General features: G+C 39.5%; 1 protein-coding gene across 1 annotated transcript in view; it reads right to left on the reverse strand.

The window, feature by feature from the left end:
• LOC143033867 (UDP-glucosyltransferase 2-like) overlaps nt 1-20,669 on the reverse strand; it is a 31,862-nt gene extending 11,193 nt beyond the window's left edge. Inside the window, exons 1-4 of the mRNA XM_076199433.1 lie at nt 20,601-20,669; nt 6,259-6,487; nt 650-904; nt 86-319 (exon numbers count right to left, since the gene is read on the reverse strand). Of these exons, the coding sequence (XP_076055548.1) occupies nt 86-319; nt 650-904; nt 6,259-6,483 (714 nt within the window). The 5' untranslated portion in view covers nt 6,484-6,487; nt 20,601-20,669. The remainder of the gene's footprint in view (nt 1-85; nt 320-649; nt 905-6,258; nt 6,488-20,600) is intronic.
• Nucleotides 20,670-26,215: the final 5,546 nt, after the last annotated feature.

The raw sequence follows: 26,215 nt of genomic DNA on the forward strand, positions 1-26,215 counted from the left end.
ATAGATTACAGATAATCACAAAATCTAATTTTTGCATAGTTCTGAAACATTTTAGATCAGATCTGAGTGTCTGCAACAATAGTACCTCCTCTTGTGCAGCTGGAATAACAGACAGTATGGAGTTCATATAAGGTGAGCTGATGTGGGAGAAGATGTTTTTCATCCTTCCCAGCAGGTTCAATGACAGTTGGAACTGGCTTTTGGGTGGAATGACATATGCTGGATTGAGAACATTGCCCATTAAGGCTGAGAGTCTGTGGTCCAATCCTTGGGGAACCAAGATGATGAGGGGGTTTCCCTCCACAAATGGGAACATCACCTGGAAAGAAATAATTTACTGAGTAATCTATTCTATATACCAAAAGTCTTCTCCACCTCTTATAAGAAAGCCAGCCAAGGCATGCACCTGCCCTTCCCTCTCCTTGTTAACTTTTTCATCTTTACTCCATATGGATGCCCACTAAAAGGATCAGAGGCAATGCACCAAGAGACAGTGCCTTCACAGCAGAACCCAAGAGCCAAAGCTGATTTACCCTTACTGCTTCATTTACAATGAGAAATGCATGACAAATCCATCACCAATATGGTCATAAATCACAACCCAGTTACCAATCAGACATTAAAGAAAAAGTTTCACACATTGACGTACGTCATTAAGGTAGGCACTAAGAATGACGACGTTGAACTCGTGCCTTCTCTCGTAGACCTCGAGAATTTCTGGAATTGTGTATATGTACTTTGTGAAATTCCTCACAACATCCACAGGGTCCTCTATGATGAATGGGGTCCCATTCAGCGTAATAAATGGATTGAAGTTTCTGTCATTTAAGGGTTCGAATTTGTGGTAAATCTCATGCACATTAGCATGGCTGGAGGCTGGAGGATGATTGCTAAGCATCGTCACCTGTGGAGTTGTCTAGGTATTAGTTCAAAATAACTTTCATTATAGCATCCAAATATGGTTGATATCTTACAACAATAATAATATTGTCATATCTTTTTTCTAAATTGACAACCATGACCTCTCCCATGCATGTCAACTAAAAAAATATGTAAATGTTTTTCTAGAATACTTGGTATCAACCTGACATGGCCAGTATTAATGAAATTACAGTTCTTCATAATTTCTAACAAACATACTAAGTATGAATCCCATAACCCAGAAATCCCTAGCTTGTTGCCTGCAAATAACACAGTGATTTTTCAGTAGTTAAAATACCCATATGGGGCATTGGCCTTATGTTATTGTGGCAAAATAGCATGCAGTTGATACTTTAGGGTCTATATGGGGTGCCCCTATAGACCAGAGCCACACATCATTTTGTCTGTGATAGAGGAAGACTCTGTTCATAGAGAAATTATGACACGTATTATACTGTGACTGTCCCTCCATTATGCTGTCTCCAAACCCCTTGTTATTGTCCTGTATCATTTCTCTGCGTTTTTTTATTTTTTTTTTTTTTTTTTTTTTTTTTTTTTTTTTTTTTTTTGCCTCTCCTGTGGTGGGGGATAGAATGCTGCCACCAAGTCTTCCCACTTGAGTCGAACAAGGTGACAAAAAATGGGACGGGGGATAGGGCTAGGAATCCTGCTACCTGTAGCCCCACAGGGGACATCCATAAAAAAAAGTAAAGGCATAAGAGGGTCTAGGATTTTTCCAACCAGTACCCTAAGGTTTGGGTCTTTTAATGTGCGTGGATGAGGTACAGATGAGAGGAAAAGGGAAAAGATAGGCAGTATATTTGTGTAAAGAAAGATGGATGTGTTGGCATTGAGTGAAACTAAGTTGAAAGGGAGGGGTGAGTGTGAGTTTGGGAGTGTAGTTGGGAGGTTCTCAGGAGTGAAGAGAGAACAATGGAGAGAAGGGATGGCTATATTAGTAAGTGAAGAGATAGGTAAGCATGTAGTGGAGTGGAAGGAGGTTTCTTCAAGGTTAATGTGGATGAAGGTGAAGCTGGGGAGATGTGGGTTTTTATAAGTGTGTATGGGCCTGGTAGTGAGAAGAGCGTAGAAGAAAGGGAGGCATTTTGGATGGATTTAAATGAGTGCATACAGGAATTAGGAAGAAATACCAATGTAGTTGTATTGGGAGACCTTAATCCTAGGGTAGGAAATGAACCATTAGACAGAAATTGGGAAGTATGGAGTTCCAGGAAAAAATTGTAGTGGAGAGCTGATGGTGGAGATGTGTCTCGAAAGAGAATTGATGATAGCAAATACAGTGTTTAGGAAGAAAGTCAAGCATAAGTACACATGGGAGAGGGTGGTGGATGGAAGGGTGGTGGATAGACTGTTAATGGACTACATAGTGGTAACCAGGAGTACAGTAGGAAGAGTTAAGGATGTACATGTGCTAAGGGGAGAGAGTGGGGGAATATCAGATCATTTTTTGGTGGAAGGTAAGTTCAAAGTGGAAAATAGGTGGAGAAAGAGGAAAAGGGCAGAAGGTAGGGAGGTACTTAGAGTGAACTGCTTAAATGAGAGAGAAAAGGAGAATGAGTATAAGAAGAAGCTGAGAGAGGAGTGGGAGGGAGTGAAGGATAGAGTAGAACTAGTAGTGAATGGAGAATGGGGATGGTTCAAGGAGGGAGTCATAAGGTGTGGAAAGATGGTGTGTCGAATAAGGAGGATGGGAGGAAATAGAAGAAAGAGTAGTGAATGGTGGGATGAGGAAACAAAGAAGGGTGTAGAAGAGAAGAAGCAGGCTTTAATAGATTGGTTACAAATTAGGACGAGGAAATCATATGAGAGGTACAAAGTAAAGAGAAGTAAAACATAAGATACAGGAGACAAAGAGGAGAGCAGATGTGAAATGGGGTAAGCATATGACAGAAAATTTTGAAAGTAATAAAAACAAATTTTTGGAAAGAAATTAAGAGAGAAAGAGGAGGTGAATCAAGTAGAGAAGAAAAGGTAAAAGGTGCAGATGGAGAGATGATAATGGAAGAGAAGGCACTGAGAGGAAGGTGGGCAGAGTATTTTAGGGAGTTGCTAAATGTGAAGGAGGATAGAGAGGGAATGGTAGTTGCATTGGGAAGCGCTAAGAAAATGACTGTGATGAGTGAGGAAAATGGAGGAGAAATAAGGAAAGATGAAGTGAAAGCAGCTGTTAAGATGATGAGAGCAGGTAAGGCACCTGGGTTGGATGGATGCCATGCAGAGTGTTTGAAGAAAGGAGGTACAGTGATGGTGGACTGGCTGGTGAGGTTATTTAATGTTTGTTTAAGAGAGAGTAGAGTGCCGGAGGACTGGAGGAGTGTCTGTATAGTTCCACTTTACAAGGGAAAGGGGGACAAGTGTGAGTGTAGTTGTTTCAGAGGGATCAGCTTGTTAAGTGTAGTTAGGAAGGCTTATGGGAGGGTCTTGATTGAGAGGATTAGGAGAGGAACAGAGGGAGTAATTGGTGAGGAACAGTGTGATTTCAGGATAGGTAGGAGATGTGTAGATCAGATTTTTGTGGTAAGATATATGAAAAAGCTATAAGAAAAGGTGAGGATGTTTTTTGGGCCTTTATGGATCTGGAAAAGGCTTATGACAGGGTAGACAGGAAGGCACTGTGGGAGGTACTGCAGATATATGGGATAGGAGGAAAGCTGTTAAGAGCAGTCAAGAGTTTTTACATGAGTACTAGAGCTTGTGTTAGGATCAGAAATGGAGAGAGTGAGTGGTTTGAGATAAAGGTGGGACTTTGTCAGGGATGTGTTATGTCGCCCTGGCTGTTCAATTCATACATGGATGGGGTGGTGCAAGAGGTGAAAACAAGGGTAGTGGGTCAGGGATTGAAGATGGTTAAAGAAAATGGAGAAAAGTGGGAGATGAGCCAGTTGTTGATTGCTGACAACACTGCGCTTGTAGCAGAATCAGAGGAGGGATTGAGGAAGTTAGTGACAGAGTTTGGGAAGGTGTGCCAAAGAAGGAAGTTGAAGATAAATGTGGACAAAAGTAAGGTGATGAGATGTACAAGGGGTGAAAGTGGCAGCAGGCTGGAAGTGAGTATTAAGGGAGAGAAACTGGAGGAAGTGGATAGTTTTAGATACTTGGGTACGAATATGGCAGGATAGGGAAGAGTGGTGGTGGAAGTAGAATGTAGATTGAGAGAAGCCAGTAAATACCTTGGTGGATTTAAAAGTGTAATGAGAATTAGACATTTGGGAATGGGTGCTAAGAGGAGATTGTATGAAGGAGTGATTGTGCTGACAGCACTGTATGGGGCAGAAACATGGAACATAAAAGAGGAAGAGAGAAGGAGTTTGAATGTGTTTGAGATGAAATGTCTGAGAAGTATGATAGGGGTTACTAGGTTGGATAGAGTGAGAAATGAGGAGGTGAGGAGGAGAACAGGGGTGGAAAGGGAGTTGGGAGATAAGGTTGATGAGAGTATTGGGATGGTTTAGACACAAGGAAAGGAATGAAGAAAGATTAGTAAAAGAGTTGTGAAAGGCAGAGGTGGAAAGAGTGAATATGAGGGGGTGACCTAGGATGAGATGGAAGTCTGGGGTAAAAGGGGCATTGGGAAAGAGGGAAATGTCTGTTGAGGAAGGACAGGAAAAGACAGAAGATAGGGGTGAATGGAGAAAGGTGGTGTATGGATGATGCTGTGATGCATGAGGGGGAGTGGGTGGGGGATGGGGGGTGAGAGAGTATGCATGGGAAATAAATTGACACAGCCCAAAGGAATTTCTCCCCATCTCCTTTTCTGCATGAGGGGACGGAGAGGGGGGGTTGCCGAATTAATGAAGCTGCCTTGCTGTGGATGTACTGTGTCTTGCAACACTGCTTCTGACCCAGGGCAGTGGACAAGATGCAGGGATGACCTGTCATCCAGGAGGTGCCAAGATAAGAAGGAGGGAAGAGGGTAGAAAGGAGTGGAGTATGTAGGGGATGGAATGGGTGGGAGTGGTTTCTATGCCTTTGTCTTTTGGCTACCTCCCATGTAAGGGGGAAAAGAGCCTTTGGTATATGTTTGTATGTATGTAAAATCATGTTTGTAAACAAACTCTGCATGAGCTTGAACCTGGGCTCGAGCATGATTGTACAAGTAGTGCTTTGCCAGGCCTTGTTATCAGCTGCTCCTATATATACAGTGACAGTGGGGGGCCAAGGAGGGGTGGCATTAACCAATTTAAAGGACCATATACAATGAGCCTTGTGCAGCGCCAACATGTTACCAAATGTGTTGTTTTGTGGGCTTTTGCAACACAGTGCAATTCATGGAGGGGGAAGGAACATCACACCTGATATATAATATATGCATTTTAGCAAAGCTTATACAAGAAATACACCCTGCCAAAATCAAGTATCTATAGATTTACTACAGCAGCATCCTTGCCTTTGGAATGTGAAGTGCAAGGAGTACAAGTGGAAGAACTTAAGGATATAAACAAACTATAAATAAAAATAAGAAGTGCAAGTTTGGAAGTAATTACAGCAGAAATGTCTTGCATTATGAACTGTGAACTGGACAATGAAGACATATATCCTCCCCTCAACAACATTCAAAGGTGACTGACACAATGCAGCATGCTGGGTAGTCACAGACAATATGGACACTCAGCACTGCATTATTCACTGCCAACTGCCTCATGCAGCACTACACAAGGCTCAGTGTGTACTAGGCTTAACAGAAAAGCTGATGCCTGTGATGTAAGACTTCTCATCTGTCAGTAACTTGTATAACACCTGTGTTATACTAGTCTTATAAATAAATATCCTGTGTAAGCTACTAAATATTTTCATAGGTTTTTAAATTAGTTTTACTCAGTGTAATGTTTCTTAGTGTCCAAAATCATTATAGTGTTCCCATAATATATCAGAAAGCAACCAAGTCCTCATTAGTTTAAAATAAATAAATTAAAGTAAAACAAAAGGTTAATATACATAAAAATTGGGATAGTCAACTTTCTTCATATGTAGACAGTTTCCAGAACAGATATGATTAATATCCTAATATTATTTGTAGATTGTGCACAAATACAAACTGATAAAGAATCAGGTGACATACTGAATAAGGATGACCGTTTTTGAATGCATCAGACTGCCTGGAGTACCCCCTATGCTACAGGTTATCTTTATTACATTTACCTCTAGCCATCAATGAACAGTTTGGGAAAAATGTACAAGTCTAAAAAAGATGTTCTCCTAATATGACCTGACCTGACCTGACCCAATTAATGAAGTTAGGTTAGGAATGTCAACATTGTGCAGACTATATCTCCCATGCCAAAAGATTCACAACACTTGAATCACAATACACAGTACCTTATGCCCCCTCTCAGCCAAACCTTCTGCTATAGGCATGAAGAGATTCCTGTGGCTTTTAGAAGATATTGGCAGGAGCATCAAGATCTTATAGGACTCCCCTTCTTCTGGTGAGGGCGTGACATCACCACGACAGGGGTGGAGAGTCCCAGTCATCCCAAAGAGGAGCACCAGAGAGCCCAGTGACACCACTTTTGAGATCAGCCACATCTCCTTCAGGTTCATTGACCTGAAAAAGATCCATTCATATAAAGTCAAATAACAAAGCAAGCAATTTTTGAGGACCACAATGGAAATAATCTTACATGCTTTTTTGTGTTATCCTCGGCAATTGTAAATGTTATTTTGAAATATGTGTTCTTTTCATTATCTGCACTTCATGTATATTGATTCATTGCCAAATGGCTGAGTGGGTTAGGGGATCGATACTTGCGGCAAAGGTCGAGGTGAGGGCGGTTCGAATCCTGCCACCGGCGAAGTTGAACCAAGGGCATGGTTCATTAAATCCCATGCTACAAAGCCCTCTGTGAGGGGCACCGTCCAGCCTCCCGATAGGGGGGAGTGTGTGACGTTAAACCATATCATATTGTTATTATTAACATTATTATTACCATTATTATTATTACTATTATTGTTATTACTAGCAGGACCCGTGGAAATTCCACGGGATTTACGAAGGAGTCTTCAAAATCTCCCGAAGGAGTCTTCAGCTTCCAAAAGGAGTCAAAGTCTCCTGACGTTGTCGTCAAATTCTCCCGTCTCTCTCTTTCTCGTTAGGTCAATCATAGAGGCAATAAAAAAAATTGAGTCGTTTATGCCATGTCACATAGGACCCGCGGAAATTCCACGGTTATTCAACTTTGAAGTATTACGAAGGAGTCTTCAAAATCTCCCGAAGGAGTCTTCAGTCTCCAAAATGAGTCGTCAAAGTCTCCCGACGTTGTCGTCAAATTCTCCCGTCGTCTTTCTCTCTCATTCTCGTTAGGTTGTCGTGGGTTTGGTTCGGTATGGACAAGCCAGGGAAAATGAGACTCCGGAGTGACACTAAAACAATTAACATGATTTGTCGTCCATATTTTGGGTCTTCGAGCAAAGAACTCGATTCTCCTCTTTAAGGCCCTCAACAGTCTTCTCTAAGACAATAATTCTATTACGTAGAGATTGTACCTCTTCGGCGCTGATCACTGAAACACCACTCGTCATCTTACTGTTTGAAGCAGCTACCCCAGGGACCTGACTTGAGTGACGCCTACAAGAGCTAACACTTTCTCCACTGCTGTTTGCTTTATTAGAGCTTAGGGATTCTGCGCAAGAAAATTATAAGAGAGATCCAATGGACAGCGAATAGTGTAGTGTAAAGAATTTAGCTGAAGTAGAAGGTCTACGTTATGTGGATGGGAACATTACCTACAAATTCTCCCAGTAGCTGTTTCTAGGATCTAATGTACCTTGCAGTGACAACACTTGGATAGGTTTAGCTGGCCAAGAAAATGGAAAGTTGATGACACAGAGTGAATATTTTTTGGAAAAAATAAAAAGGATGGAAAGTCTATTCAATTGTCACCATGGTGAGAATGAGCTACAGCCTGGGAAGTGTGTAGTTCATTATCTAGCAACACGTATGGCCATGTATGTAATTGCCATTTGATGTAATATTTCTTTGTTCGTTACCGCATGTTTTTCAGAATGCGTGATTTAAATGGGACTATCACTTCGATAAGTAAGCAAAGTTAGAAAATTATGAAAATTGCAAAATGAGCCAAACAGAACTCTGAAACACCGTACGGTCTAACATCACGCCCTCATTTGTTCTTTCAGTCTCAAGATAACAATTGTTTATTAGTGTTTTCAATGGGCTTAGAAAAGCTTCTGTAGGTGTGATGTCTGTTCATGTCTCTAGTATAAAGTTGGTGTGTGGGTGGGTGGCTGACCTCCGGTGCCCTCGACGTGACGTCACGGCCGCACGGCCATAGTGAGGTTGGTGGTATCTGGTAGTCAGTCTATCTTAAGCGGGCCCTACACGATCAATATTATTGCGCAATATTCTGTATTGTACAATATTATTGAATGTGCAGAGATGGTATTGAAGAGGTACACGTGTTGTACTGTGTATTTGATGTCTTCAAGTATATTGTCATTCTTCAGTACCATCCCTAAAGCGGGCCCTAAACGATCAATATTATTGCGCAATATTCCGTATTGTACAGTATTATTGACGGTGTAGGGATGATATTGAAGAATGACAAAATATATTGAAGACCTCAAATGTGCATCTTCTATACCATCCCTACATTCTCAATAATACTGTAAAATACGGAATATTGCTCAATAATATTGATCGTGTAGGGCATGCTAAACACCGTCAAAAATATTGTACAATAAGAAATATTGCGCAATAATATTGATCGTGTAGGGCCCGCGTTTGACATACTCGTACACACATATTCTACACTGTCAAAGCATACCGTCAAGAGACCCCTTGACCCATTGCTCTCAGCATGATTTGTCGACTTTGTGGAAATCGTCTTGCGAGTGGAATCAACACCAGGGCTATGTAGCTGATGTTCACAACTTGTTAACAGGTCTTAACCCCTTCCATACGGTGCCGCACACGTAGGCGTCTTGAGGAGCAAGTGGATTCGCGACGCTGCCATATCGGCGTCTTGATTATATTTATTGTAGTCGCCCCTGTGTTTTTACATTCTCCCAAATGCGCCCTGAATCCCATTCTCTGTGGTTTTCAAAATTCGCGGGTGAAAGAGAGAACGATCGATATAAGCGGTACTGAGTCTGACGCAAGGTATATTCTTAGATCTTGGTCTGACGGAGCAGTCGCTGATTTGATATATGTCGTAAACTTGTAAGCTCTCATTTATCTTATTCATTAAATTTATGTATTTCTGTTGTATTTATTTGCTATTTTAATTATATATATATATATATATATATATATATATATATATATATATATATATATATATATATATATATATATATCAGTATTTCACAAATGACACTTGAATATTATTTGCAGAAAAAAACTGGTATATAAGATACGTCTTAAATAGACGAAAACATACGGACTGTTTCTTATTTATCAGTGCTTTTTCTGCAATATATATATATATATATATATATATATATATATATATATATATATATATATATATTCATTTATGAGTTTGTTTTTTTCTCGTTAGTGTTTTTATTTATTTATTTATTTCTCTCCTGCACAAGCATTAAGATGGATAAACTACCCTGTGGCTATATCTTGATGCACAATTTCCCGTTTTGAGCCTACCGGAAAAAAATTGTAAGATAACATACACCTATTCTCAATCGATTTAGAGTGAAATCACGAAAGCAATATCTTACTTAAAAAGTCATTGATAATCGCCAGTGGCGCAGCCGGAGAGTGGGGGTAAGAACGTCATTCATCTATTTTCTGTTTATTTATTTATTAATTTCCGAATAATAAAACGTCAGAAAAGATATATGGCTTAATCGCCCATATGGCTGACGACGTTTTTACCTAAAATAGTAAATAGGCAAAAGACAAAGACAAATTAGATAAGAGTATAATAGGAATAAAATAGTAATGAAAAATAAACAAATGAATTATTAGTACAAATTCAATGTGCCCCCGCCCCCTAGGCTGCGCCGCTGGCAATCGCACACACTAATATATATATATATATATATATATATATATATATCATATATATTATTTACATACATATATACATATATACATATATATATATATATATTTATTAAAATCAACTGCGCTAATAGATTTAACTATTTTTAGTTGTATCTTCTTAAGTTTAAGGAAGGACTTCCTATCAACTTCATTCAGCTTATGAACGAAATCATCGACTGAACCGTTCGACCGAGTATAAAAAGTCTCCCGCTTAGCCACCTTCTTAACTTGCCTCTAGACCTTCAAGACTAGAACATCGCCTCTACACCAATGAAGTCCTTCTCACCCTGAGGAAGCCTCTTATCGAGGTGAAAAAACTCCGAAGTTTTAGGTGTCGTTGTCAACAGTTTTTTACATGCTGTTACATATCCAATAGAAACCATCGGCATTCACCAGCGCCTTTCTTTTCACATTCACCATGGATGATTTCGTTCATAAGCTGAATGAAGTTGACAGGAAGTCCTTCCTTAAACTTAAGATACAACTGAAAATAGTTAAATCTATTAGCGCAGTTGATTTTAATCAAAATTGTCTCCGTGAGAACCTGTGCCCTAGAAATATATATATATATATATATAATATATATACATATATATATATATATATTTATATATATATATATATACACCAATATATATATACATATATATACACATATATACATATATGTATACACACACACACACACACGTATATATATATATATATTTATATATATATATATATATATATATATATATATATATATACATATATATGGGTGTCATTTTGACAAATGGCAATAAACTCCACCGCAAGGACTCGAACCTTTGCCGTGACGACTGCTTATTCTGAAACAAAAGGGACAGCATCGAGCCACCCAGGCCGGGTGGTGCCTTTTGTACGGCCTGGGTGGCTCAATGCTAACGCCTTTGTTTCGGAATAAGCAGTCGCTACGGCAAAGGTTCGAGTCCTTGCGGTGGAGTTTATTTCCATATATATATATATATATATACATATATATATATATATATATATATATATATATATATATATATATAGTATGCTCTGCCGGATCACGAAGCAGAGACGGTAGCGGAGGTGCTCGTCAGTCAGTTCTTCACTCGCTTCGGTGTGCCGGGTGAACTGCACTCTGACCAAGGGAGAGAGTTCGACTCGAAGGTCTTCCGAGAATACTGCGCACTCCTGGGTGTGCACAAGATCCGCATCACACCCTCCCAGAGTGATGGCATGGTGGAGCGGTTCAACCTCACACTGGCTGACGAGCTAACCAAGAATTGCGAGGAGAGCCAACAGGACTGGGACGAATGGCTTCCTTACTTGGTGATGGCTTATCAGTCTGCTGAACTTGAGCCTACAGGTTATAATCCCGCTCGCCTCGTGTTTGGGAGAAAGCTCCACCTTCCGGTTGACTTGGCCACGAGGAGGCCCCCGGATGTATACCTCCCTACGCGACGAAATTTCAACGACTGAATGACACCAGCAGGAGAATGTGTCAACGTCTTCGTGTTTCCGGCCAGGCGATGGCACAACGTCATCTACAGCGCTCCAGGCCAGCCATGTACTCTCCTGGCGACCAAGTGTGGCTGCACAACCCTCGTAGGAAACGAGGACTGTCACCAAAGTCACAGTGCCTGGGAAGGACCGTATACCGTCCGGGAAACTGTGTCGGAGGTCACGTGTCACATTTCCCCAGGAGCAGGAAAGCGAAGTAAGGTGGTTTACGTGGATCACCAATGGAAGTACACGGGAACAGATAATTTCACGTGGAATGCGGAAGAAGGGGCCGTTCTTGCGAGTGACAGTGACGGTGACAGTGAGGACAAAGTTGTTGTTAGTGAAAGTGAAATGAAAGTGAAAGCGAGACATGAGATGTGGAGGAAAAAGGTACGGTTGCGTTAGAACCAGCATCACTGCGACGCAAGAGATCAAGAAAGAAGCCAGAGTGGGTAGTATATTATGTACTGGACGAAGAAGTCAGTAAAGAGGTGTTGTATTATACTGTAAATTTTCTTTTCATTTTTTAAGAGTGTCCGTGCAGTTGTTTAGATTAGGTTAGGTTTGACGATAATCTTTGTGAGTTCTTTAGTTTGTAAACCAGTTGGGTCGACTATTTAGAAGGATGGGTTAATGTTACGAAGGTGATTGTAAGTTAAGAAGAAATGTAGTGTGTATTAGTTTCATATAGGTATACAGACTCGTCTGTGTGGAGAGGGCATGAATTGTATGTTTGGCAACGCGGGATACCCGATCTGAGGGTAAGCAGGTTAGAAGTACGGAGTTCCAAAGTAAGGCATGCTCAAGGATAGTCGTTTTTCCCCTCGTTGATTTGTGTATTATTTCTACCTCAGAATTACCTCGAACTGGTGTGATGTGAACAGTAAAAGATCCATGTTTAAAATAAAGTGAGGGAAAATAACAAATAGACGAATTTTGAATAAGAGGAATGATATGGTGATCGTTTTCGTGACTGGTTATGGTGTATTATGGCGACCATCTCCTCTGTGATCTGATGTGGTTTGTACTATAACATGCTAGTACTATTACTGTAAGAAATTGTGTATTTCCACAGTGTACGAAGAGTGGTGAAATATACGTGGAAAAGGGAGGTTAGTATTTCGTTTCGTATTCCTCTGAGTAATTGTCCGCGACGGAAGCCTGTCAGATCCCTTCCCTCATCACTGCAACAAATGTCTAGGTTCGTTGCAATATATATATATATATATATATATATATATATATATATATATATATATATATATATATATATATATATATATATATATATATATATATATATATACTGTACATATAATTATTATAACAAACACCACACAGTAAAGTGTCACTTGGTAACCTCCACCATTTACCAAAATACATTTCTTGAAAGTTAGGAAGTTTTAAGTAGCGTTTGGTGTAATTTAGAAATACTGCGTTGTACAACAGAGCTAACACCACAGTCCGACTGTGGTGTTAGTTGTGATTCACAAATGTGTTACTACATTTCTCACCAGTGACTGCATTGTATGTTTTCAGCCAAAGTTCGACGCATGCGCAGAAGGGTGGGAACACAGTGAAAAGGGTTTGAATATTTTGATTGACGATGGTGGACCAGACCATATGTCTAAAATTGAATATTTTCTTGGCTAAATTATCAACCCCGTGGAAGGATTGTTTTCAGGACGATACAGTAAACACCAGCTAAACACTCCCGAGGTATAGATTTCATGTGCTAAGTACCTTGTGTTATCACTTGCTGAAATGCACCTGAATAAATAATAATTATAAACATATTTACAACAATAATAATAATAATGATAATAATAATAATAACTAATAATAATAATAGAAAATGATAATAATAATAATAATAATAATAACCACATTACATCATGACACTTTTCCAACAGAACCCACCTGTCCTAGAATAATCGATCACTCAAAGGCAGGTGGTCTGACCCAGATTTCCCTAATCCTAACCCACAGACCGATTCCTGAACTTCAATAGAAATCACACAGACTGTCACAAGAGATGTGCGTTACGAACACTATGGAACAGAATTTCAAAGACCTGTTCCCGTTGTCTCGTACTGATATGAAGATGGTCCTTGGGCGCATATTATATTTGTCTTCGAGTAGTTTGTCGGTTGTTCTCCCCAGTGTTTTCACGCACATTTTGTAATGTGAAATAAAGAACGGGATAGTCGTCTGTTTTATGCAGTGTGGTTGAAGCATCAAAGGGGTGCCCAGTGCCTGTGACATCCAGAGTCGGGTGGGAGGGGGGGGGGGTGAAAGTGCGATGGTCCAGGTCATCCAAATAGGGAGGGTTATCCAATTAGGTCATTTTGGGAAAATATCCTGATGATTTTTATTTTATTTAAATTTCAACCAAATAAAATTTTCACCTTATGTTTCATTTGTGTTTACACATTCAAAATATCTTCCTTTCTCATATTTCTCAATACTAGTCCATACTTGAATCTTGGGGTATTCAATCAAGGAGTTGGCTCCGGGCTTCTCCAGACCTCTGCACACCACTGATGATGTCACATCTTGGGCTGCTTTTGTCGGACCGTACGTTGGCAGGGGTGCCAACACAAGACCAAGCCCGTGCAGATAGGGGGGGGGGGGGTTGCTGCCCAAGCACCTGCCCCTTTGCCCTGTGCCCCAAAAGTGCCCTTCACAAAAATATATAAAAATGAATGAAAAATGATTTCTCACAGGCCTTTTCCATTTTTTTACCATTCAGAAATTCTAATGTGGAAAATGGTGTCACACCCTACCGGACAGTTGCCAAATACGAATAATGCAAAAGAGTGAAGTGCCCAATTTCCTGCCCAAAGCACCTGCCCCTTGCAATGTCTGTGCACATTTCTGCACAAGACAGTACCCAGCCAAATGATACTGTACTGGTTTAAAGTGGAAGAAGGCACAAAAGTGGATACTGTAAATCAATAGGTGGATAGAGTGGAGGGGAGATAGTGTTTATAGGGTGCTTTGCGAGTCAGAGATGATTAAATAGGATTAGGAGGAAGAGCTGTAGATATGTAAGTTAACCAGAATAAAAAAATACTATAATAAAATGGCAGTATATATTTGGGGAATCCTAATGCTGTGTGTGTGTGTGTGTGTGTCAGGGCTCCGATCTTGCGCCAATTCTATTCATTGTATACGAGCATATAGATTATATAGACCACCGACTAAATATATTGTCTTCAAATTTGCTGATGATACAAAACTGTGCGGAATGGCAAATGATCACTTAAACCAATTAGATATTCAAGAAGATTTAGATAAACTACAGCATTGGTCTGAAAAGTGGCTAATGAAATTTAACATAAGTAAATGCAAGGTTATGCACATAAAAATAACACTAAGTACGATTACAAGTTATTTGGAAATTCGCTAACAAAAGTGGATAATGGAAAGGATCTCGGCGTAATTTTCAGTATCTCAAATGATCTACGCACTGTATTTCAGCCCCTGAGAAAGCAAATGAGATTCTAGGACCGATTGCGCGATCTTTTGACTTCAAAACTCCATCTCTCATTAACAAGCTTTATAAATTGTCAGTTCGTCCACATTTGGAATATGTTGTTAAAGACAATGACAGATTGGAAAAAGTACAACGGCAAGCCACAACACTTATTCCAAATATCAAAAATAAATCATACGAAAATCGACTAAAACATATGAATCTGTTTTCCCTAAAAAAGGCGTAGACTCAGTGGTGACTTGATACAGATCTTTATGATTCTAAAGGGAATTGACATCAAAGGTGACAACATTTTCACACTGAATGAGAATCTGACAAGAAATAATGGTCTCAAACTGTCAGGATATAAATTTAATTTGGAAGTGGGTAGAAACAACTTCGCCAACCGTGTATGGAATAAACTTCCTGCAGAGCCAGTGCAATGTAGTTCAGTTCGAAGCAGATTCATATTGATAAACACAAACAAAATGCTGTAATGCCTGCCATTTATTTTATATTATTTATTTGTTTGTTATTGTCTGTTTGTTTATCATTACCGTGATTACCATTTATTATTATTTACTATTTACCTGTTTAACTTTACCTATTTATCTACTTATTATTTATATTATTATAATTTTCGTTTATTTGTTTATTTATTCATTTATCATTATTATAATTTCTTTTTACATCCGATCTAGTTACGGACCAAAAGGTACCCTGTCGGCATGCTCCTCCTTTGTAATCCTTTACAGATACTTACAGAAGGCTTCTGGAAGAGGCTAATGCGACTGTGGCTCCAGCTCTTAATAACTATCCTCTTATATCATAGTCTAGTGGTCACCATGGTCGAGGCGGATATAACAATTAACGCTTCAAAATCATATTTCTGCTCCTGGTTCTTCCACACTCGATCAAGCTTCCTCTCAAAATCCACCACTGTGTGTGAATATGTTAATATAGGAAGAATGGGAGGATAGAGATTATTGTCATTTTATATTCTTTCTTCTGTCTGGCTGGGCACATGAAGGAATTAACTAGGTGTGCTTGGTTAAGTGTGATTGGAAGGATGTTGTAAATTATTTCATCTGGATACAAGCTTTTAACTTGGGTACTGCAGAAGGCATCTGTGATGAGGTATAGGTTAGGAGAGCATATTGGGGTTAATATTTGAAGGACTGTAGTTTGGGCAGAGGCTAAGTTTCAGTATCCATAACCAAACGCGATACTTTACCAACACACCCAAACATGAGCCTCACAGAAAAATTATCCTCAAGAGAAGTAAAAAACCACACTAGCACACTTGTGTTCAGGACACCATCCAGCTATAAGACATTAATCAACACAGAATCAAACTGCCCAAGATGCAACCACCGCACAGAAAACACTGAACAACTTATCCTACAATGCCCCATGTAATCCATGGCTGTATGACTCATTCCTTGGTTCTAGTACCTCATCTTCAAGATAGAATTCAAGTGGTATATGGTCATTCTTTTCATAAAGGACAAAGCCATTTCAGGGAACTAGTAATGTCTGGTTCCTTGGTAAGTACAAAGTCCATTCTTGTTAGATTGTCATCTCCTCTTGAATTATGTTTCTTACCCACTGGGTCATCTTGTTTTCCACTGGAATATCTGATAGTGTATTTCCTTAGAAATTTTCATTACCTTTGATAACTATAATGTCACTTATTATTATTATTTTTTTTAATTTAGAAGGAAAGATGTGTCTGATACAGTAACTAACTTCATTCCAAGCCCTTGGCTTGGGTGCCTGTATGTTATCGAGATATCCTTTCTGTCTGACCCTCTGATTCTAATATTCAGATGAACTGCTTTATCCTTGTCCTCAATTACTTTTGCTTTTTACACCATTATGTCATTTTTCCCAATAAATATCTCAACAGTCCTCTGACCCTTCTATATATATCTCTCTGGAAACTAATAATTTTGGACTGTTGTCTATGTTGTTTTAGTGTGGACCTGTATCTTTGTCACAAGCTGAAAGTAGTTGGAGGGGAACATTCACCAGTTCTCAGCTCTTCATATCAGACAAGATGGAATAACTACAGCTGACACTACAAAGTAATCTTGGGCCTGGTTTGGAGATCAAGTGACAGCCCCTTGGGGCTGTACTTCCAGATGGATGTGAGCCAATCAACAGATTTTGAAAGTAGAAAGCAGACAAGAATCCATCATTGATGCCTGAGTTGTTTTACAGTAACAAGTGTTTCTGTGGTCCAAATCCTGTTCTTGTTATATTTCTATGTTCATTTTTTATTTGTTTTCACTATGAGATCTTTAATGTGTGGGGTGAAGGTCATGTATGTATTGAATGTGAGGCAAATTATTCTAAGGTTTCTTGTCAAGTGGGAGACGTTGACCATTAAACCTGACTGGTAGGTGCTTCTTAGGTTCACAATAGTTAGGGGTAACCAGCATTACTGAAAACTTCTGAGGAGATACATTTTGTTTAGTGTTAGCCATAGTTCCAATTTACTGAGGTAGATTTGTGTGTGCTTTGGCTATTTTGTAGTTAAATCATCTGCACCTGTGACATTTTTTATATTGTGCTCTCTGTCTGGTGTGAGGAGGCTATGTATGAATAGTTTAATTAGTGTTAGTGATGGTATTTTTCTTTGAAGATCCCCCACTGTACAATCTCTTGGTCCCCAATAGATAGTTGTTCTGTGATGGTCTACAAATAAGGAGGTTTGTCAACAATTTCCTCTCAGTAATTTGCATATCACTATGATTTCTTTTCTTTGGCAAGTTTTATTCAAGGATTGTGTTAAAAGCTGTGATTATAACTACTGTGTGTAGCGAAGTGGCATTGTTCACCCAGTTCTCCACATAGTATGTGATTAAGTCAACAAGTGGTTGCAATTTGGGCGTCTCATTGGGGTAATGATGTGGTAAATATGTAATTTCTTTTTTTAGTGCCTTATTAGTATCCTTTTAGTTGGAGAATAGTATGCTTTTGTGCATAAGAGTCTGTCTCAATCATTTTCATTTTATTTTTTACATCTTGTCACACATGGAGAGCTGACAACCACCACTGGTCCTCTCCTATACCTGGTGAAACTGAAACAGTCCCACAACAACTTAGACAACATTCTAAAGTTTCTTCTCAGAAAGATCTGTGGGAGGGACCAAGGACTGTTGCCAGCTACTCTGAGGCTGCAGGTTTTCCACTTTGTTAAACTTGAGGCAACAAGTATTGTGATTTAGTATTCCAAGTGGATACTCAAAAAATGCAGAGAACAAGTGGCTAATAAAACACTGAAATAATTGCATATTCTCTTGAGGAACTAAGAGTCCTCTAAGACAAGAAAAAGTCAAGTAAACTCCCAATCTAAGGGGGAGGAAGTAGGTAGCAACCTCTGAATTATAGACCAACATCTTTAATCCATGCAACAGCCAAAATGTGTGGAAGAAAAGGTAGACAAAATACTTGGAGGAGACTGGGGTTTTAACATACAACAAATTCAAAGGAAGGTTCTGTATATGTACTAAGTTTTTATGCAAGAACAGTTGGTGTACTACATGAGAGAGATTGTTAGGTGAACTATGTGTATTTGGATCTAGAAAACTCTTTTAACAACATGGCAAAGATTACTATGAGTTGGAAAGTGCTGGAGAACTCAAAGGTAGCATCCTGGAATAAGTTATTTCCTGAAAGGTAGCTTTATGTGATCAGTAGTGAAACATGTCAGATTGGAGAGAAGGAACTAGTTGGGTACTACAGGGCTTGATGCTAGCACCTGTGATGTTCTATAAACAATGACACAATAGATAGAATAATCAGGCTCATGCAGTAACCTATTTTTTGACAATGTCAAGATCACATGAAGTGTGAGATGCAAGGAGGATTGCAAACAATGGTTATAGGAAGATCTAGATAAGGCTTAAATAAGGAGCCTGGAGAAGAACATGACATTTAATGCAAAGAAAAAAATATAAAGTAAAAATTTGAAAATGGACAAAAGTAAGAGTTAGGAGACCATCAATGAGAAATAAAGCAAGAGGAAAAGGATCTAGGACCTAAACAAATGTTTCTTGCCTGCAAAAACAAATAATAATAAATAAATAAACATGTATACTAATTAAAAAACAGGGCCAGGGGAGACATGCAAGCTGCTGACAAATATTAGAAAATGGGAGGAAAAAAATATTAAAAATCTTAACCCCCCCTCCCGCAAGACTAGATTACACAGTAGTGTTGTAGTCTCCACATGATAAGAAAGACAAAGTAAAAACAGAAAGGATACAGTGCGTGTCAACTGAAACTATCCTATACTTGTAGATTACTGAGAACGAGAATGAGTTTAAAGTTATGAAAGAACATCAAGTGGCAAATAAAAATATTAATTTGAAAGATGCGGTCTCACTAAACGCCGACCAAAGCCGACCAAAACCACACAATGACGGTTTTTGCTCAAATGCATAATTTATATATTTTAAATAGCATATGGTTGCATTATTTGACCTATTTTCTTTAAAATGTGTGATTTCCATGTAAAATGATCGAAGAGAAGTTACGTTTTTATCCTCTGCAAAATTACCAACCGGCAACCAACGCCGACCAAACCCAATCAATGACGGTTTTTGCTCAAATGTATAATTTTAAATAAAAATTAGCATATGGTTGCATTATTTGACCTATTTTCTTTAAAATGTGTGATTTCCATGTAAAATCATCAGAGAAGTTACGTTTTTATCCTCTGCAAAATTACCAACCGCCGACCAAAACCACATAATTACGGTTTTTGCCCAAATGCATAATTTATATATAAAAAATAGCATATGGTTGCATTATTTGACCTATTTTCTTTAAAATGTGTGACTTCCATGTAAAATCATCAAAGATAATACGTTTTTGTCATTTGAGCCAAAGCCGTCACTGTTTGGGTTTAGTCGGCGTTGGTTGCCGGTTGGTAATTTTACAGAGGATAAAAACGTAACTTCTCTTTGATGATTTTACATGGAAATCACACATTTTGAAGAAAATAGGTCAAATAATGCAACCATATGCTATTTTTTATATATAAATTATGCATTTGATAAAAAACCATCATTGGTTGGCTTTGGTCGGCGTTTAGTGAGACCCTGAAAGATGTAAGAAATAATTTTCTCCTCCGAAGATGCCCATTTGTGGAATATGTTAATAGAAACAACCCAGCCGAGCAATATAAATTGATTTAAATAATATTTTGATCACTGGGGATAGATACGGGATCCTGTTGGTACATCTCCAATCCTGTATGCTTGCATTACAACGTAAATACGTAGCGACAGCTGTATCGTCTTATCCCACTGTATTTCACGTGGATTTAGTTGATACAAAATAAAACACAATAAAAAACATCGTAAAGTTGGTGCGATATTGTCAATCCATGGGCGATGTGTTTAGAATTAATCCAATTCGAACACTGTTGCCATAGGAAAACACACCCAAAAAGTTCTCTGCATCACTGTTGAATATATATGGCAACATGACAAAGGCGCTACGAAGTAAGAATATCAGGAACTTGTTTAGTGCATTAATAAACAGTATATGCTTGTGATTTTCATCAGCATTATTATATTTGATAATTACTTTAAAGTGGAACATCGTCCGACCACTGAACTTTGTTGATTACCAAGTATCAAGAACACTCACCAGAGAGCAGCACTGTATCACCGTCACTTTGAAGGCCAACAAACTTCAATGAGTGCATAATGATTCACCAAAACCCGTGCCTGTGCTTCTTGCAAGCAGTCGCTGGTTACATGCTATACTTTGAAAATGCATGGTTTAAATTATAATTTGTAGTATTTATTGACGCTTGATCTAACAGTGGTAGGTGCATATAGTGATGATTAATTGCATTTCTTCATTAATAATTCATTTATCAGTATTTTAATTAATAACGTGGGTGCAACTAGTTGCAGACGTTGGGAAAATATGTCTAGACTTATTATGGCGTATAGTGGGCAATCAGATAATATTTGTTTTAATCTGCTGGGAATATTCAAAGCTGCCGATAATCGTACAGTATAATTGCTGTGAGAGTTTTGTTGTCGCCTTGAAATATTTTTTTCTCGGACAGCCCTTTGTATTTTTATATATTTATCTATTTATTTATTCTAGTGGGTATCCAGGCCATAGTTCATGAAAGGCGTTATCATAATTGGCTATTTTTCCTCCGAATGGTGGAGCAGCTTTCTGGAAGGAATCTGGAGGAAAATATAAAATAAGACAAAAAAAAAATGCTAGTCATCTATCTACTTATCAAGGGCTTTACCATCTTACCAGGGAGGTAGCCTAAGTCAAAAAGCATATGTCCATTCCCGCAGGACCTTCACATGAGGGAGGGGGGGGGGTCACATGCCCTGGGGCGGCACACTTAGGACATCCCGCCCACTGGGTTGACAAAATAATTATAATAAAATAAGGTCAAAGAAGCCCTGAATATTTTGCCGTAATCGACGAATTTTGCGTTAGAATCAACAGAATATGAAATATTTTTCCCATATCCTTTCTGCAATAGGGACATTAACATTTTAAAAATATGTTTAATTATTTCGCAAGCCAATAGCTCTAATAAGCAGTAAGGGATGGTGGAGATGGGAAGTGCTGATGGAGGAAGGGGGCGTCACTGAGAACTTTGCCCCCACCCATTTCATCCTCACCCATTCCACTCTCATCCACCACCCCTTCCTCCCTCTCATCTATTCTGGAGGAAAATAATTTTCCTCCAGTATATCAAATGACATTCTATGTATATATTATTAATTTACTATTATTATTATTGTTATTATTATTATCATTATTTTGAGAAAAATAGTTTGCCATAGTGATTTTATGACGGAGAAAGTTCTGGAGGTGGGCGGTACACTTTCGCCCGAGCGTTGAAAGTCATCATTCTCCTGAAAAAAGCTGAGGGCCGGTCATCTCCGAGTTGGGTTTGCTGGATTTCCTAGTAGAGTCCCTCGTCAGATCTGGCGTAGTGGTTCCTCAAGGCCGTCTTGAACGGCGTCGCACTTGTTTTGCTCTGGTGGTGCGAGAATGACGCTCTGGACGAGGGAAATAGCTTCCGTCGGGAGTGCGGCGATATACGCCCCAAAGGCTTGTTGATCGGTCACCCCTTGCCGATTGTCCAAATACTATTGAGTGTGGACGAGTCAGTTATCCACATCATGAGAAAAGCTGGAAAGCTTGAGCTTTGAGTCTGCCATCTTCCTGGTTGCCACACTCCGGGTCACAAATCTGTTGTGTTTTTAGGATAAACAACCTTGCTCGGGAAGATGAATCTCTTTTTTATAACACCTAGAAAGGTGTGAGTACAATAGGATGGACGGGAGTCCATAGGTCCTCGATCTGGTGTTAGGAGAGAGAGAAGGTCTGGGAGCTTGTAGATCCCCGATCCAGTGCTAAGAGAGAGAAGGTCTTGGAGCTTGTAGATCCTCGATCCGATGCTAGGAGAGAAAAGGTCTTGGAGCTTGTAGATCCTCGATCCGATGCTAGGAGAGAGAAGGTCTGGGAGCTTGTAGATCCCCGATCCAGTGCTAAGAGAGAGAAGGTCTTGGAGCTTGTAGTTGTTGCTGTTGCGATCGAGGAGGCTGTTTTGAATTCTGAATTCCTAGGAAAGACCATCCGCTTGCGCGGGATCGGTTTTTGTGGGAGGGGAAGAATGTCTGTAAGAAAATGAAAAGACAGTTGTGTAATAAAAGTGGGCTTTTGCCACCGGGCGATTAGGGATATTTCATTCGTGGCGCCGTGGCTTTGGAGGTGTGGGCAGGAAACTTGGGGTCGGAGACTGCGATTGATGTGTAACCGTGAGGTTACGTGGAACATCTATTCTTCTTATCCTTATCCAAAAAAGTTAGAAAATGAGTAGGAGGCTTAGTCTTAGGGAAAGATAGAGAATTTGGAAATCATTTTAGTGGTTGGTAAACTAAAATGAGAAGATGTAGTAGGAGAGAAAGTTGGAAATGAAAATAATTTCAGTAAAAGAAAAAGTTGATGTAGTTGTTTGTGCATGTAGTTGTGTTAGTTTTGTTTGCAGTATGGTTTTATGTGTATTCTACACATAGAGGGTTGATGCCTCCAACGTGTATGCTTATAGCCTGACAATTAATGGGCTACATGCAATATTATCATTATTATTATTGTTATCACCAGTCAAAGCTGGTGAAGGGGTGCATTATTGATAAGTACGGCTATAGGCCGTATTTTAAATCCTGATAGCGGCTCACAGTCAGGCCCCGGTTTCTGACAAGTCTTCTGATTGGCCGCCTCCCCTTTGGCTATGGGCCAATTGCGATCCCTGATGAGTGTGCGCGCTTCCACTCGCATTAGTGACGTCATCAGTCCCGGCTCGGTCTGCATGGGAGACGGGTGTTGGCGGGTGGAGTACCACAACTACAAGGTTTCCCAGTCAACTGACACAATATACATCGCTTAATCATCTTCTTAACATCTCCCGACAAACGTGGCCAATAAAAATGGTTAAGTACTAACTGTTTAGTCTTGGTGATTCCAGGGTGGGCGCAGGTAGTCTCATGAGCCAGCTTCACGATCTTCTCCCTAATCTTCTGTGGAACTACGATTTGTGTGATGACATCATCTACCTTTTCTGATGTCTTATATTTCCTCAGAAGTACACCACCTTCCACGATGAACTTGGTCTTGCTATAATCCTCTTCTTTCTACTCCTCCTCAGCTGTTTGGCGCATCTCCTTCAGCTCTGGGTTCTCCTGTTGTAATCGGATGAGTTCCTCCCTGTCTATGGTTTTCTCAAATATAATTTCTTCTGTTTGGGCGTCGCCTCCCTGGTCTCCTCTTATATCTTCAGCTGCTACCCTCTTCTCTTCCACGCTAAGTTCATCTTGTGATTCTTCTGGAATCTCGTCTGCAACATCTGCTTCAAACAGGAAATTGCGGTTGCCTCCATCTTGTTCATTTTCCTCTCGTGCTTTCTTGGGTATGAGACTTGGTAATGACTGCTACTAGATCCTCCATGTCAAATTCGTCATCGTTTGTCTGGTCATAGGGCCATTTACTGTCTTTAGTCTTATCTGGACTATCTCACCTACATCATTCCTGAGGACGTCTATTCCCTTCACAGGAAGTTCTGCTACTTCTACTTCAACGCCCTCTGTCTGACCATCTATTTCAAGAAATATCTTAGCTGTGGATCCTAGTGTCGTCAATTGGGCTAATTCCATGGTAAACTGACCTATGAGTCTATTTTCTAATGCTGGTATCACATTTGGCCTCACAATGGCGCGGGATGCGCCTGTATCTCGCAGAGCCTTGACTGCATTATTTCCTCTCACTCTCCTCTACTCCTATCTTGGCATCTTTCACATGAGGCAACCACTCTTGGCTTACCCCTGCGTCTCCCATCTTGTCTGACCTACCTTCACCTACACAACAATAGCTATAATCTTTATTCCTTGCTACTTCATTCTCCTTTGTCTTGTTAGAGCCCTTTCCTTGTCTCCAGTCTTGTGTGTCCCTCTCATTTCAATTTCCTTTGGGGGATAATTTTCCATCCCATTACCGTATTTACAGCAGGCATAGCATCTACTATCCTGATTCACTTCCCTCCTGTCTCCTTCTACACACATTAGCTCCTGCCTGTTTTGCTTGTTTCCCATTTCCTGCCTGTACCTTTGTCCATTTGGCCTAGCATAACAATCCTGAGTTCTATGCCCAAATCTACCACAGTTAAAGCACTGGACTTGTCTCCTCCAACCATCTCCTACGTGTGGCCTTACATGTCTCTGACTCGGAATCACCTACACGCCTCTGTTCTCACCCCTCGGAGTTTGTATCATGTTTCTTCTCCTAGATTCGCTTGTCCTTAGTGCAAAAAAATCCGCAAAACTTGCCATCTGTAACAAAGTCTCACAGTTCTGCGTGGTCACATATAGCCTAGCCTCATTTTTCAATAAGTTAAGGAATTGTTCAATTGCAATTACCTCTGTGATTTTCTCAACAGTTACCGCATTCTCCGCACATATCCATTTGCCTAGGTTACTCCTTACATTCCTGGGTAGATCCATATATCCATAACCAATATCCCTCCTAACCTCTCTGAATTTCCTTCTGAAAAGTTCTGGGGGTAATTTCGTACGCCTTTAGTATTTCATCCTTAATTTGATCATAACGATATATACTTTGTCAAATACCGCGTATACACGGCTTTCTATGGGGGTAGATTAGGTTTTATCATTGCTGATCAAAGGTCCCTTTTCAATCCCATTTGTCTCGCCATGCCTTCGAATGTTGAAAAGAAAAATTCTGGTTCCCTCTCATCAACTTTTGGGGTAAGTTGACTTGCCTTTGTGACAACATCCTCGATACTTCTCTCCCTACTCACCCAAGTTAATCATTGCTCGCGCTGTTCTCCTTCAGCTTTATTTATTTCCCTTTGAAAATCTGTATCTCGTCTAAGATCGTCTTTCATTTCTACTTCCCTCACCTATCCAGCTTTCACTTCTATTTTCCTCCATATCATATTTTTCTCTTACCTGTGAAAAATCCCTCGAAGATATAATTACTGTACTGTCAATACGATTTAAACTTCTTGAACGTAACATTTTTTTCTCTACTTGTATTCCTATTGTATGTAAACAAACAAACGCTACAGACGCGCTTCTCCTTTTATATCCGATCACGGTTTGAATTCACTCAATGTGACCTAAATTTTCTACCTTTTTAAATCTCTTATGTATTTTGCACACATCAATTATTTCATCCAGTGAAGAAGGAAATTAATCCCAGACAGCAGGCCCCCATTTATATGTCATGATTATAACAACTATAGACCAATTTCATTATAACCACAGTTTTCTAAACTGCTGGAGAAGTTATTCACAACTTGCCTAGACTTGTTCCTAAATAAAAATGATGTCCTTTACCATAGTCGGTATGGATTTCAAAGAAATCTTTCAACGTCATTTGCAGTAGTGGAATTAATTGAAGAAATAACTAACAATATCGAACAAAAGAAAAAAACAGCTGGAATCTTTTTTGGCCTTAAAAAGGCGTTTGATACAGTAAATCACGAGATGTCAATACGAAAGGCCGAACACTATGTTGCAGTTTTGAAGCGTCTTGACTACTCTTAACAGCTTTCCTCCTATCCCATATATCTGCAATACCTCCCACAGTGGCTTCCTGTCTACCCTGACATAAGCCTTTTCTAAATCCATAAAGACCCAAAAAACATCCTTACCTTTTACCAAAGCTTTCTCACATATCTGCCTTACCACAAAAATCTG

Source organism: Oratosquilla oratoria, chromosome 16, assembly GCF_046742065.1.
Source record: "Oratosquilla oratoria isolate Oo_2021 chromosome 16, ASM4674206v1, whole genome shotgun sequence".
Lineage (NCBI taxonomy): Eukaryota > Metazoa > Arthropoda > Malacostraca > Stomatopoda > Squillidae > Oratosquilla > Oratosquilla oratoria.